General features: G+C 41.7%; 1 protein-coding gene across 1 annotated transcript; it reads left to right on the forward strand.

Annotated features, from left to right (window-relative positions):
* Window positions 1–368: 368 nt before the first annotated feature.
* LOC132823590 (putative nuclease HARBI1) lies at window positions 369–1526 on the forward strand. Its single transcript, XM_060837508.1, has one exon. The coding sequence runs from the start codon at window positions 369–371 to the stop codon at window positions 1524–1526; it is 1158 nt and encodes a 385-aa protein (XP_060693491.1).
* The last annotated feature ends 14062 nt before the right edge of the window (window positions 1527–15588 follow it).

Consider the following 15588-nt stretch of genomic DNA (forward strand, 5'->3'; position numbering starts at 1 on the left):
ACGGCCGAGGCTCCGCCGCCGCTGTTGCGTCTGGGAATTTCCTGATGTAACGCCGCTGATGCACTCTGGGAAACTTCCTGCGCTCACGTGATCGCAGGCGGATGTGAGGCAATTGGAAGGTTTGAGGATTCCCCTCCTCCTCCTCCTCCTCCTCCCCTTACAAACAATCTCCTCAAAGTTTGCTGCTTCTGGCTCCACAAGGAGCAAATTCCCTTCCCACCTCTGCACAGGCTTGTTCACTGAGACTTTGCACTTGAGCATCTCTCCCCTCATCACCCCACTGAGTGCAACAGTCTCACCATCATCATCATCACCCTTACATCTTGTAACCCACTCCCACTATCACCCAACAAGAGACATAGGACACTATGGCATTCCCCATGGGCATTCCTCTCTACACAATTATTGTGGAAGATGAGGAGGAGGAGGAGCAGCAGCGAATGGAGGCCAAGAGGATACGGCAGCATGGCAAAAGACATCACCCAACCAGGTACTATCCACCTCAGCGTATCTACAGGCAACGCAGGTCCTTTGAGGACCTGTCGGAGGATCTCTGCATTCGGCGGGTGCGATTATCTAAGGGTGCCATTGCCAATCTGTGTGAACTCCTTCGTGAAGATCTTCAGCCGCATTCCACTGCCAGGACAGCCTTGTCTGTTGAAATGAAAGTGACCACCGCTCTGAATTTTTTTGGCACTGGATCCTTTCAAGGTGCCACAGGGAACATGTGCAATATCAGCCAAGGAGCGGTGAGGGCAGCTATTCAACAGGTCACGGATGTGCTCTTTAACAGAGCTCCAGGATTCATCAACTTTGGCATCACACCGAGGCAACAGAGGGAACGAGCGAAGGAATTCTGTTACATTGCCGGATTTCCCAAAGTTCAAGGTGCCATAGGTGGCACCCATGTAGCACTGAAGGCACCAGCAGAACAGCCACTTATATTTGTGAATAGGAAAGGATTCCACTCATTAAATGTTCAAATTGTCTGCGATGCTCACCAGAAGATCCTGTATGTAAATGCTAAGCATGCAGGAAGCTGTCATGATGCTGTAATTGTACAGCACTCAACTCTCCCTGACCTCTTCCATGAAGATAACCACGTTCAAGGATGGCTTCTTGGAGACCAGGCATACGCACTACAAACATGGCTCATGCCTCCACTCAGCCAACCGAAAACCCAGGCCGAGGAAGCGTACAACAAAGCACAGGCCGCAACGCGGGCTGTGGTGGAGAGGACCATAAGACTGTTAAAAAGCAGGTTTCGCTGCCTGGATAGATCCAGTGGAGCTCTGCAGTACACACCCCAAAGGGTGGCACGAATTGTCATAGCATGCTGTGTGCTGCACAACTTTGCGCTGCAGGAAGGCCACCTATTTAACATAGATGATGAGGAGCCGCTGCTGCCTGAGGAAAGGGAGTTGCAGGCCCCCCCGTTTGAGGAGGATGAACAGTTGGAGGATTCATCTCTGATTGCTGCGAGGGCCATTCAAAATCGGATTGTGCAGGAGGAGTTCAGCCATTGATGATGTAGCAGTTTTCTCTTCCTGTGTCAAATACCAAGCAAGTTAACTTCCTTGAAACCACTATCAACCTTAGTACATGACTGCTGAGCAGCCCTCAATGCCCAAAAAGCACTGTGACAATATTTATGACCGGAGTATATATGTTCACGCCAGTTAAATGTTCCTGTTCTGAAATGACTTTGTTATTCACGAGTGACCAGTGCAAAATGTACAGTAATAAAGACATGTACAGTAGAAGCAAATGGATATAGTGCTTGTTATTTACATCCTGATTCATCTTGATGATAGGCTATCACTTCCGATCTCAGTCATTGGTTACTACTGCTTTGTACAACCTGAGGGCCAGGCTGACAGGTGATGAGTGGCACCACCTGCTGTACTGAAGGGGCCATAGGACTGAAGTGGCTGTCAACCCATTGGCGGCTGGGGCGTATTGAGGAGCTGCTGCTGGCTGTTTATCTGGATGGAGCTCATGGGCAGCCTGTCTCGTCTATTGTCATCAAAGCGTGAGGAGGACTGGCATATGCCATTGTCCTGAGAGGTGCCAGGATCAGGCAGGTGGATTTGAGTCATCAAATGGAGCTTAAGCTGCCCACTGCACTTTCAGGCCAGAACACAATTAGGTCAGAACTTGCACCACCTCATATGTAGGTGTTTACCCAGGAAATTTGCGTGTGATACCTGCTCCTGCTTGTGAACAGCATAACTTTCTAATGCAGTGGACCTAGCAAATTGCAGTATTAACAGCATTGTTTTGGGTAATTGGATTGTTTGCAAACTGCCCTTTCCAATCTCTAGCAAATGTAGGTGTAGTGTTTACATAATGAATGCAAAACTTTTCTAAACTCATAACGCTAATTGTTTTGCAAATATAATGGATCTCCCCATACCTGTCAAAGGGAGTGTTCTGTGATAAATCTCACATTTGCTCAAGGATGCACTGGTGTTTGCAGTGAATGTGTCTTCTCCTGTTTGACTTTGTGCATTAAATAACTTCAAGTCGCTAATGGACAAAACAGCAAAATACTATTTACGGTAACCACTAACTTTAACTTAATAGCTGTACGTTTTACTATTCCTATGAAGTAGAAAATGTCAGTGTTAGTGAACTGATGAATCAAAATGGACTTGAAGAAAAATCCTCCAGGATTACATATAATAAGGTTGTTCATCTGCTTACTACATCAATTACAAGTACAGTACCACTATGTCAAATATGCATACTGCATATTCTGTGCCCACTGCATGTAGCTGTGCTGTAGCTTGTAGCTCTACTTTGGAGTAGAAATCTCTAAATCTGGTGCATTGTAAATAAGGTAGAGCTCTTGTCAGAAGTAATTGTTTTTAGACCATTCCTGAGATTTAGAGAAAATAATCTAAGCTAACACTTCATTGTGCACTGTAGGAGGTCAGAGATGTTGAAGCTTGGCCTATCGGTCCTTTCAGTGGTTGTCAAAGATCCAGGAACATTATTTAAAGAATAGCTGCAGAGCTTTCTTGGCTAACATTTATCCTTCAGACAACACCATTAAAATGGAATATCTGTTGCCATATCTCATTGCTGTTTGCCTTGCATTGCAACAGTGAATACACTACAAAAAAATCCTGTACCCCATTGGTACTGAACCATCAGGGTGCCCTGATCTAAATGGTGCTACCTTAACACAGATTTTTCTTTTTATATACTGGCATTATATTGGGGTTCTTTGCTGAATGCTTCATGAATCCGAGCATCAGGATTACAGTGTGCAGAAGCACATAAGATTTACAGAGCAGAAGGAGACCATTTGACCATATGGCTCTCCCATATCTGTCAGTGCTGCCTGCTGCACAGAGGATGTTAAAAGGCTATTCAAGTGAAATTTCCACTTCTGTCAACCTGAACAAAACAGGAGTGTTACACCACAAGAAATGGGTAGGGAGAACTTAAAGAACAATTACAAAATTGTGATGGAAAGCAGAGATTGTCAGAAGTGCAGATCAGATTCCGAAAGAGAAATCAAGTGAACTCTTCATCAGAATTTACTCTTCAAGAGGTTGATTGGGTTTTTTAGAATTAGTTTTTTTTAATGAAGCATGTGTTAATTCCTACATCCTAAAGTTCCATGTATAATGTTTCTTATAAATCAGTGCTAACCATATGCAGATTAGTTTGAATTACTGAAAACTTTCATACTTAAGAAACAGGAACACGACGTGTGGTTCTTTGAGTCTGCTTCATCATTCAGGATGATCCATAGTTTTTCCTTGGCCTTAACTCCCTTTCGAATTCCATCCATCATATTCTGTGATTTTCCTAGAGTCCAAAAATGTGTTTATCTCGGCTGTGAATATAACGAATGAATGAACGTTCACAGCTTGGGTACAGAATTCCAAACATTCATAACCTTCTAAGTGAGGAAATCTCATTTCAGTCTGAAATAGCCATCACCTTATTCCAGGACTGTGCCCTAATCCCAAGCATTCCTGCCAAGGGAAAAATTGCCCTTCAGCATCTACCTTGTCAAGTCCTCGTATGTTTGCACGATATCACCTTTTATTCTTTAATACTGCAAAGTATTAAAAAGTATTACTGCAAAGTATAGGGCCATTCTACCTTTGTAAGACAATGTCTTATCCCTAGGAATCTAGTCAGCCTTTATTGCAGCACAGTGGGTGGCACAGTAGTTAGCATTGCTGTCTCACAGCGCCAGAGACCCGGGTTCAATTCCTGCCTCAGGCAACTGGCAGTATGGAGTTTGGACATTCTCCCCTTATCTGCGTGGGTTTCCTCCGGATGTTCCGGTTTCCTCCCTCAGTTCAAAACTGTGCAGGGTTAGATGAATTGGTCATGCTAAATTGCCCATAGTGTTAGGTGAAGGGGTAAATGTAGGGGAATGGGTCAGGGTGGATTGCTCTTCGGAGGGTTGATGTGGACTTGTTGGGCCGAAGGGCCTGTTTCCACACTAAGCAATCTAATCTAATCTAAATGTAAAGAAAATCATTTATTTTGAGGAATAAAACTCTGCTTGATATTCTACGTGCAGTCTCTCAAAAACCTGTACAAATGCAGCTAGAATTCCCCTTATTTATTTTCAAAAGCCCCTTGCAATACATGCCTGTGTATCATTTACCTTTGTAATTACTTGCTGTATCTACTGTTTCTGTGTATCTCATACAGGACATCAACATCTTTCTGAACACCAATATTTAACAGTTCCTCACCATTAAAAGGAAATATCTGAAGTAAATAACTTCACATTTCCCCATACTATTATTCACCTTGTTGTTCTCTCACCTAATCTATATCCCATAACAGACCTGTCTTCCTCAGAGCTCATTTTACCACCCAGCTTTGCGTTGTCCATAAACATGGATATATTACACCCAATCCTTTCATATATTTGGGTAATTCCCTATTTTCTATCTCCTTTTTATTTGATTAAAGTTGTGACATTTAACTTCCTATTGGGACCATTCTAGAATCTGGAGAGTTTGAAAAGTTATTGCCAGTGCTACTGCCTCTAGAACCCTCAGATAGACACCATCAGGCATTGAAGGTGTGTTGGATTTTATTTCAAGATTCTCCAACATGTTTCTCCGCTGATATTAATTACCTTAAATTCTCATTGCTTAGCTGTCTATTCCCCCTGTTTAACCATCTGCATGCCTTTTCCATTGGTCTAAACAAGTTCAGATTTTTCTCTCTCCAAACCTGTATAATTGGCTTTCATTTAATTAAAATGTTTGCCTGCAACTAGCAAATGTTGCTTTCAAACTTGGAATTTAATTATATTCTGCTGAAATTACTAATTAAAACCCGCCTCATTGTATGATGCTAAATCCAAGTTGCTTTATCCCAAGTTAGTTCCACAACATATTGTTCTAAGAAATTATTGTGAAATTATTCCCCCAACTTGGCACCACCCTCTTGACTTGTCCATCGTCTTTCCCATCTATCCACTCCACCTTCCTCCCCGACCTATCACCTTCTCCCTCAGCTTCATCTACCTATCGCTTTACCAGCTACCTCCCCTGCCCCTCCCCAGCACACACCCCCTCCCCCATTTATCTCTCAGCCCCCGGTACACAAGCCTCATTCCTGATGAAGGACTTATACCTGAAACATCGACTGTCCTGCTTCTTGGGTGTTGCCTGACCAGCTGTGCTTTTTCAGCACCACACTCTCGACTCTGATCTCCAGCATCTGCAGTCCTCACTTTCTCCTTCCAGATCATCTTTGCTTATTTGATGCAACAGTCTATACAGAGATTAATTACACCACACTTTTCACATTGCCTTTTGCTCCAATCTCTGATTATTTCTTCCTCAATGCTCTGTTGAGTGGTAGTACAGGGATCCTACAAACTACTCCCACCAGTGTTTTCTCATCATTGCTATTTCTAATCTTTGTAAAGATTTTACTTTGTGATCTTCTGAACCAGATCTGCTTTGAGTGATATCCTTATGTCATCCTGTGGCTTTGGGACTCCACCTCCCTTTCCTTTCTGTTTGTTTTTTCAGAGTGTTGTGTACCCTGAAATGTTTATTTTCCCAGCCTTGGTTACATTGCAATCATGTCTCTGTAATGGCAATTAGATATAAACCATTTATCCCTATTTGTGCCACTAATTAATCTATTGTAAATATATTGTTCATTCAGATAAACTTTTTTTTAACTCCTGTTGTTTGCATGGTCCTGATTCACTTACACCTTGTTGTCTTTAAACACTACGTCCTGCTCTGTTTATCATTATTTACATCATTAAAATTTTTTGTTGTTTTGACCTTTACTTTAGATTTCTAACTCTCCATTTGCCTTGAACCCTGTCCCTCCTTTCTCTAGTTTAATAGCATATTCTCAAGCCCTGTCGGACAATTCTTTGCACAATATTCTTTGCACAGTTTAAATGGAACAATAGAACAACTATTCCTTAAATGACTACTGATGCCACTGATCCATGAATCTTTAATCTGCTTGGCCCTATGCTAAGAAAATATTTAATTCAATATTCACAAGTCTTCTGCTAGCATAGTATCTGTTAACCTAATTTTCAAATCTACCTCAGTCAGTTTGACACTAAGATTTATGTAATTGGCTTTGTTTGAGTTCAGTACTTTAGCTTGGGACTTTGTGTGTTCTTCAAACTCAGTGTGAGTTCTATCACATGCTTACTGTTTCCCAAAGGGGCCATTACTATGCGATTACTAATTAACCCCAACATAAAGATCCCAATTCCCTGGATTGCTCAAAGATGTATTATTTTGGGAAACTGAAATGCATTTTATAAGCTTATCTTCTAAACTAATTTTACTGAAATATTTTGTCAAATGTAACAGAAGTTTAAACTCCCCTATGAATACTGCATTGTTTTTGATAAAATCTATAATAATAGCTTTGTCCAAACAGACGTTTTAGTGGACTAGTTTAAGTGGCATATTTTTGGTAGGTTCATATGGCTGGTGAGGCATATCAGGCCAATGGACAACTGTAGGACCTCTTACATAGGTAGGGACGTGGGATAAGGCGATGATGGTGTAGAACGGTGAGCAGTGAAAGGTAAACAGAGTCCAAAAACAAAGGTACCAAGATTGTAGATAATTTTCTTTCATGAGTGATGGGGGTCCAAAAGTGGGATGGCAATGGTAGGGTAGAAGGTATGGAATTTGTATGATTTAGAGGTGGATGCCATCTGGTGGATGAGATAATGGATTTGATTACGTATGGTAAAATCAGAATAATTATTTGGTGGTACTTATCAATTGGATACTTTTCAACATTCTGAAAATTAGGACTCACCAGATTTGAATGAAAAAAGTCAAATGCTCTTAGGTTAATTAAATAAATGCACTAGTGTTGGTTTTATAGACAAAGATTGTAACATTCTATCACCTCCAGAGTTTCGACAGTCAACCTTCAATGACAATTCCATCTCACAACCTTAAAGTCCACGAAGGAGCAGTTACAATGTTGCTTGAATCCTAAACAAGGATTTTGCCATGGAACAAGAATCTTGATGGTAGATGCTGAAATTACATAACAAGTAAATTTCAAGGAAATAGTGTTTTTATTTCTTAAAAAGAAATTGAACCCATCAGATGTAAAACTGCCTTTTCAACTCAGGAGAAATCAATTCCCAACTTATTATTACTTTTGTTACAATTAAAAAGTCACAAGGCCAGAACCTTGACAAAATTTGTGTTTGTATCCCGAGATCTGATTTTACACGTGGACAGCTCTATGTAACTTCTTCTGGAGTGCAAAGTTTTGATTTTGTTAGAGTCTTTGGTGAAAGAATAGCTAGTAATCCTGTATTTAAAGAAATACTGTTGAAATAAAGATATCAATTTGACTGTAAATTTTCAGGTTTCTGCTAGTTTCCTCTTATTTGCTGATTGGTTCGCTGCCCAAAAGTGTAGCTCCTATCATTATAAATTATTCTCACTCATATTTATTTCCTTTTCTATCCATATTGGTGCTACTGCTCTTCAAAGCCAAGATCCATCCAAACTACTGACTCTGATGCCAACCTTTCATATCTAGCCTTGTCCATTTTACCTGTTAGATTTTGAAATGTCAAGTACTCTGGAACATTTAGTTTCCAGCCATGGTCTCTGTGCAACTACGTCATTCAGATGGACATTAGATCAAGCACAGTAATCACTAACTGTCTCTTGCATTGGCATTGTGTATTCACATGAAGCACTCCTAATTTTACCTTATTGTTTTGTCTGAATAGGTTGATTGAAAAATATCTATCTTTACCATTTTCCTTGATTTGACCTTATTTCACAGACGCACTGTTAGAGTTAAAACATTTTGTTCCTTCCTGACACAATGTCTATCTTGATGCAAATTGTTGCACGACTTTGTGGCCTTCACTTTACTCCTCAGGTGTATAAATGGCTCATGCATTGTACCCTCCCTATATAATTCTCCATCGACAGCCCTAATTATAACTTCGCCAGGATATTAGCTCAAAACCTGGTTTAAATAAAGCCCAACCCAATGGGAAAACTCATTCTTTCTCCACTACTGGTGTCTGTGCCCTGTGAATCAAAAATCTGCTCTCCCCACCATTCTTTTGATCATATACTCAACTGCCTGATCTGTTTGAACATCTGTTGATTTGCATTTGGATTAGGTAATGATTCAGAGATTATTACCTTGGTGGTTCTATTTATTAATTTGAAATGTCATCCCTCGAACTGGTAAGGTCATCATGCCTTGTTCCACATGTGCCAAATGATTTTTCAGTATCTCCAGTTGGATGGAGATGTCTTTAACTCTGGTATTGATCAGGCATCACATCCTTTGGGCACTGGGATTCACACTTGCAGATAAGCATATCTTTTGATGACTATACTGCCTCTAGTATGTTCCATTTCACTGCCCTAGTGGAATGGCCCTCTGTACTGTGGCCAGTTGGCTCATCCTTACCGAAGACTTTGTCTTCGTTGATGAAGGCATCAAGAGAACCTTGCACCTACAAAGGAAAATACTGCAGATGCTGGAAACCTGAATAATAAAAAAAAGTGCTGGCAATACAGAGCAGGTCAGGTAGCGTCAGAGAAAACCAAAAGCTGAAACCTCTGGGTCTACCTGGACCTTTTAGAAGGACAGAGTCAGGGAATTTACTTGGGTATGAGGCTGAAATTCTGTTTCCAACAGCAGGTTATAGTTTTTCTATTTAGCTCTCAAAATATGTCAGGCAGGGCAGCTTTTGGTGGGTGGCACAGTGGCACAGTGGTTAGCACTGCTGCCTCAAAGCACCAGGGACCCAGATTCAATTCTCTCTCGGGCGACTGTCTGTGTGGAGTTTGCACATTCTCCCCGTGTTTGCATGGGTTTCCTCCCACAGTCCAAAGCTGTGCAGGTTTGGTGAATTGGCCATGCTAAATTGCCCATGGTGTTAGGTGAAGGGGTAAATGTAGGGGAATGGGTCTGGGTGGGTTGCGCTTCGGAGGGTTGGTGTGGACTTGTTGGGCCGAAGGGCCTGTTTCCACACTGTAGGGAATGTAATCTTTTGTGACTTTCAGGAAACTCCTTTGCATTCATTAGCACAACTTGAATACACAATAATACCCAGCCTGCTGGAATCTCATTCATAAACAGGAAACATTCATAAACCCAACTGTACATATGAAGTGTGTACTTTAGGGGTTAGTCTTCTTCTTTCAAGTTCCAGTGAATACAAACTTCTGTTACTTGGTTCCTTCATAGCAAAGCTGCTTCTACGTAGACTTACAGTTCAAAGGCTGAAGCCTCACCAGGTCAACCAGCTCAACAGAAGGCTCTGTCTCTCAAGAAAGTGAAAGGTGAAAGCTGATCAGGCTCAGTAACCTGCCCCAACGAAACAGTCACACTGGCTGACACTGTCAATCCTGACTGGGGCAGGCAAGTGGGGAATCAATTGAAAAGGGCATGTGAAATGAAAAGGGGACTTAAAAGGAGTCTTAAGAGAAAAGGAGCCTGAACAGAAAAGTTTCCCAGAGAGATGAGGAATAACACTTAAAAGCTTTGATTGTTGGGGTTACAGGAAGAATCCTGGGAAGTAGAGGAGCAGACTTGGATGCAGAGAGTGGAGTCAGAGTGACATGAGGAAAGGGGCAAGGAGTGGTGGGATGTGCATATTAAGGATGGGGAAAGAATGGATTAACCAGGTGTGCTAGGAAGGGAGAAAGAAAAAGTGAATCAAAAATAAGGGCAATATCAGGAAGAGGCTAGGTATGGGATCTGGATGGGAGTAGGGGATTAAGGGAATGATCAGCAATATTGAGGGAAATGGGAAAATTAACTGAACACATGTGACATGAACCAGCAGGATTCTTGAACAGGAAGGGATTTCACTCCCTAAATATCCAGTTTTTGTGTGAACAAAGGCAAGAATTTCTTAGCTATGTACCCACCATTAAAGGAACTATCTGATGCTTATACTTTGTACAATTCCCAGATGCGTCAAGTATTTAGTCCCCATCATCATCCCTCAGGCTAGCTTGTGGGTGACAAGGTGTGCCTCTGGCAGATGTGGCTAAAGACCCGAGTGTGAAACCCTTTGATGCTGAAAAGTGCTACTGTGCTGTCCATGCATCCATTAGAGCCAACTGCGAACAGACAATTAGCTTTCTGCAGATATGCTTCCATTAGCAGTTGGAGCACACTAGCCCTCGGGGGACAGGGTCTCTTGAAAAAAATAAATGTTTGCCGTGCGCTGCACAAAACAGCTCAATGAGAAGCTGTGAACACAGAAGAGGGGGAAATGACCAACCACCCCAGATGCTGAGGGAGCCAATGCAGTAGAGCCAGGTAGCAATGGAATGGGAGAAGAGAGGAGAGAGAAACCGATAGCAACTAGGTTTGAGGGCAATTGGCTCTGCATGAACATGTGTCGACGATCAGAACCATGGTCAAACTATGGTGCCGAGGCATTGCTGCCCTGAAGGCGATCCTTGGTTTATAACTTTCAAAAAACATAACTAACTTTGTATTGATAGATTGTGAATGATTTTGTTCCTTTTGCACCGATAGTTTCCTGTTCACTTTTCTGGCCAAAGTACCATGGGCTTCACTCACATGATTCAAACCTTCATTTGAAAATGGTAGTCATTTATCTTTCAGAGAATCTACTCTATGTAGAGAATCTGTAGGAAATACCATAGATACTGTAGACAATCTACTGTGGGTGGGTTCACTCCCAAAACCCAAATGTTGAGTTTAATTTTGTGGTTATGTGTTGCTGCCTGAGAAGGTGTGTTGGGAATGCATTTTTTAAAATTTGTTTCAGAACTATATGAAAAACTGGAAGTTATGAAAATGTTTGGGCATTTTCTGAATTGAAAAGATTTCACCATGTTCTTTCTTTGGAAGGACGTCTAATCTTTAATGTGTGCTGCAGCTAACTGGCTGTTTACAGAAAGCGAATTGGAGAAAAGATAAGAAAGTGTTCAGGTTGATAAGAGGTTGGGTTTACGGCCTTTAGTTGCTGAAGAAATCCCTTCACCCAAAGAGTGGAATTCTCTGCTGCAGAAAATGGATGAGGCCAAAACATTGAATGTTCTCAAGAGGGAGTTAGGTATAGTTCTTAGGGTAAAGGGATGAAAGGATGTAGTGGGAAATCCGGGACATGTTACTCTGAGTTGGACAATAAGCCTTGATTATACTGAATGGTGGAGCAAGCTCAAAAGGCCAAATAGTCCTGCTCCTTTCTTTCCATGTTGCTATTAAAGCCTGGTTTTGAAATAAACTATGAGAGCCTCTCTGCAAATTGTCATCTAGCAACAATGACTGGTTGATAAGGTAGACACCTCAGGAGCTTCAAGTCTTTCTCCATCTCTCTCAGCAGAGGTATCTGGGAACCTGATAAAGCATCCAAGTATCTGTACTTATGGCTACCTTATAAACCCTAAAGTACTCAAATGTGACCACTTTCACAAGACTCAGATGCAGTTGATTTCAATCTTCCATTAGTTTACGATCATCAGTAGTTATTTTTCATTCCCAAGAAATTTGATGGAATGTTGAAGTAATTAAATTCTATCCTTTGTTTTCAGACCTTTAGCCAACATGGGTGTTATTACCTTTTGAGTTGTTGTTAAACATTGTTACGGCAGAGACTATTGTCTTTTTGTATAATGTGATTATATCTGTGGACAAATGGGGACTAGTTTAATTTGGGTAATTCGGTCGGCATGGATGAATTGGATCAAAGGGTCTGTTTCCACGCTGCATAACTCTCTGACTCTATATGACAACATAGTGGAATATTTTTCATATGCTTGGATGAGTATGTGCCCAACAACATAGGAAAAGATTGACCCTGTCCAGGATAATGCTGTTTGGTTGATTATCATCCTACCCATCATCTTAAACATTCATTCTATTATTCACCAAAATGCAGTTGCCACTATCTGTACCATCTATTCGATACTCTGGAGAAAGTGACCAAGACTTCTTTGACAGTACCTTCCAAAGCCACAACATTTACCATCAAGAAGAAATTGAGCAGACGCACTGGAAAACTGGCCATTTGCAAGGTCCCCTGCACTCACTAGCTGATTCACTCTCCTATTGTCCTACCATTGCAGCATATTGCAATAACTGTTGATGCTTCCTCTGTCTGGGAGTATGCAATTATGTAGTTTTGTATCTCAAGTCTCTTTTTAACAATAGCACAATTCACTAAATCTAAACCTGGCAATGATTACTAAACTAAAATTTTATCCCCAGTTTGTCTTCAGGCTGTCCTATCATCTTGATCTTTCATTACGTTTTGGGAACTTTAAGATATTCTGGAGCCACCTTTTTTAAAAATGTTTTTATTGAGAATATTTTTCTTTACAAAATTATAAAATCACAAAAGTATAACAATTTAAGATGATAACAACAACTACAAGGAACTATCTATCTCCTACCTTACTCTACAAAACAAATGAAAACTACACTCACTACAAATCTATCAATAAATAATGCCACTCAGCGCTACCACACCGAGGGTCCCAACCTTCAGCAGCATTAATTGTTACACCTGTATTTATTTGGAATTCTTCCTCCCAGGGCATAAGGCTCACTAAACCTAACCATCATGGCTAAACAAATGTCCTAATTAAAATGGCAGACAAGTCTGCTGCCAGCTAATTCAAAAAGGGCTGCCACGTCTTATAAAAAAGTTTTGTTTTATGGTGTATTATGTTTGTGAGGAAATACAAAGGGATACGTTCCATAATTAACTTGTGCCATCCCAACAGGCCCGGAGGGTTCTCAGACACCCAGCTCATCAAAGTATTCTTCCTTGCACAGTATGTGACAATGTTAAATAGCTTCTTCCCATGTGTATCAAAGGAAGATAAATTCAGCAGATACAAGAACAGAGAGACCAGGTCTACTTTAACTTCTGTTCCCAGGACCCTCTCTAATACTCTTGCCACAATGCTCCAGTACCTACAAAGCTTGTGGCAAGGGCACAAACAATGAGTGAGGGTACCTACGCTTACTTTGCACTTGGGCCATATTGGAGATGCTCCCTTTTTGAATTTCGCAAGACAATCTCGTGCCAAATGAACCCTATGAAAAACATTCAACTCTGTTTTGTTATAGATCGAGATCTTTCTCGCGTTCTCCCAAATGTCCTCCCATGCCTCTGAGAGAATCTCCACTCCCAACTCTTGTTCCCAGACCTCACATCATCACTCAATGTTGCTCAAGGCACCACACCCTTGTAGATAGTAAAGAGTACTAAACGAGAGAGTGCTTGTGGCATGAAGCGCTCTCCTCTCTGTGTTGGACCTATAGGGGTTGGTCAAAAGTGTAGTCTTTCTTTGGATGAAATCCCTAACCTGAAAGTAATGTGGAAGATCTCTGCTGGGCAATCCATACCTGCAGCTCATTTGGTCGAAGGACATTGTGACCTCCTCCTCAAACAGATCTCCCAAACAGGAGACTCTCCTCATTCTCCGTAGTTTGAATCCAGGGTCCATCATCCCCGGCCGGAATCCCAGTATACCAACTACAGGGCTAAGAAAGGAGCTTTGAGATAAACTGCCCTCACTCTGTCGCATTGTTCTCCATGCTTTGACCATATTAATAATGATTGGATTCTGACAGTATTCCATAACTGTCCTCATATTATCCATAAACAACTAACTAGTAAGGGGGCACTTTGTTTGTGTGGCCTTGATATCCAACCATATTGATCTTGGGTCTTCACAAGCCCAATCGCTCACAAAGGTCAGAAGGGAGCTTAGTTGGTATCTCTTAATATTTGGAAATTCTACGCCATCCGCACCTCCCCCCCCCCCCCCCCCACACCCAACCAACCCTTTGAGTAACTGCATTTGGCCAGCTTAATGTGGGGCCGCCTGTGACACCAAATAAAAGAACTAAACCAACCACATTTGACTGGGAAACATCAGAGGGAACATTCACATACGATATAAAAGATAAGGAAGGACATTCATTTTGATAAGAGTTGAGAGTGTGGTGCTGGAAAAGCACAGCAGGTCAGGCAGCATCCAAGGAGCAAGAGATTCAATGTTTCGGGAAAAAGCTCTTCATCAGGTATGAGTCCGTCAGCACATAGTCCTGGACCTTTGGGAATGTGCCAGTCTGCAAGACTTGGTCGAGGTCAGCTCTGCGCCTGGAAGATCAACAAGCGTCTTTCCCGGAGTTGATGGCCCACCAGGCACAGTCAGTGCTTGTCTCAGTGTGTACCCCAGGGCACAGAGTCCTGTGGCATGAAGCTGCTCAGGACAAACCTTGACAAAAAACACTGCATTGCTCTCTAGACCGTCCTCGCAAAAGCAGGACCATCACTAACCTAACCATGTATGTTTGTGCACATGTCTGTTCTCTTGTATTTACAGAGATTTGACTTGTCGTGGTGTTTGCTGGGGATCAATCATAGGTTTTCAACAAGTTACTAGATTGATGTGCTTATTTTCAACTGGGCAAAACTGAGGACTGCAGATGCTGGAGATTCCAGTCGAGAGTGTGGTGCTGGAAAAGCACAGCAGGTCAGGCAACACCTGAGGAGCAGGAAAATCAACATTTCAGAAGGGCTTTTACCCGAAATGTTGATTCTTCTGCTCCTCGGATGCCAGCTGACCTGCTGTGCTTTTCTAGCACTCACACTCTCGACTTGAATCTCCAGCATCTGCAATCCTCAGTTTCACCTAATTCATTTTGATAAGGGCTATTCGACCTAACCAGGAGATTGGAAGGGCCTCCATCTTTGAAGATCTTGTCTAATCTTGTCATGCAAATGAGCAAAAATTGGCCATGAATAAATGATCAAAGGTGGGAGGAACAAGAATACCTAAGTCAAGAAAAACCCCTGCGACCATTTAAAGGGGAATCATAATTCACCTTTCAGATCAGGTATTCGCTTCAGACTTCTCATGGGCATAGCCTCTGATTTTGCAAGATTGATCTTATATCCGGAAATAGAGTCAAATAAATTAATACATTGTATTAAATGGGGTACAGAAACTGCCAGGTTTGATAAGAGTAGGAGAACATCATCTGCATATAACGTAATCTTATGAGCCCTTGATCCCACTTCCGGGGCAGCTATGTTAGGGGTCCTTA

The sequence above is a fragment of the Hemiscyllium ocellatum genome, chromosome 17, assembly GCF_020745735.1.
Source record: "Hemiscyllium ocellatum isolate sHemOce1 chromosome 17, sHemOce1.pat.X.cur, whole genome shotgun sequence".
Lineage (NCBI taxonomy): Eukaryota > Metazoa > Chordata > Chondrichthyes > Orectolobiformes > Hemiscylliidae > Hemiscyllium > Hemiscyllium ocellatum.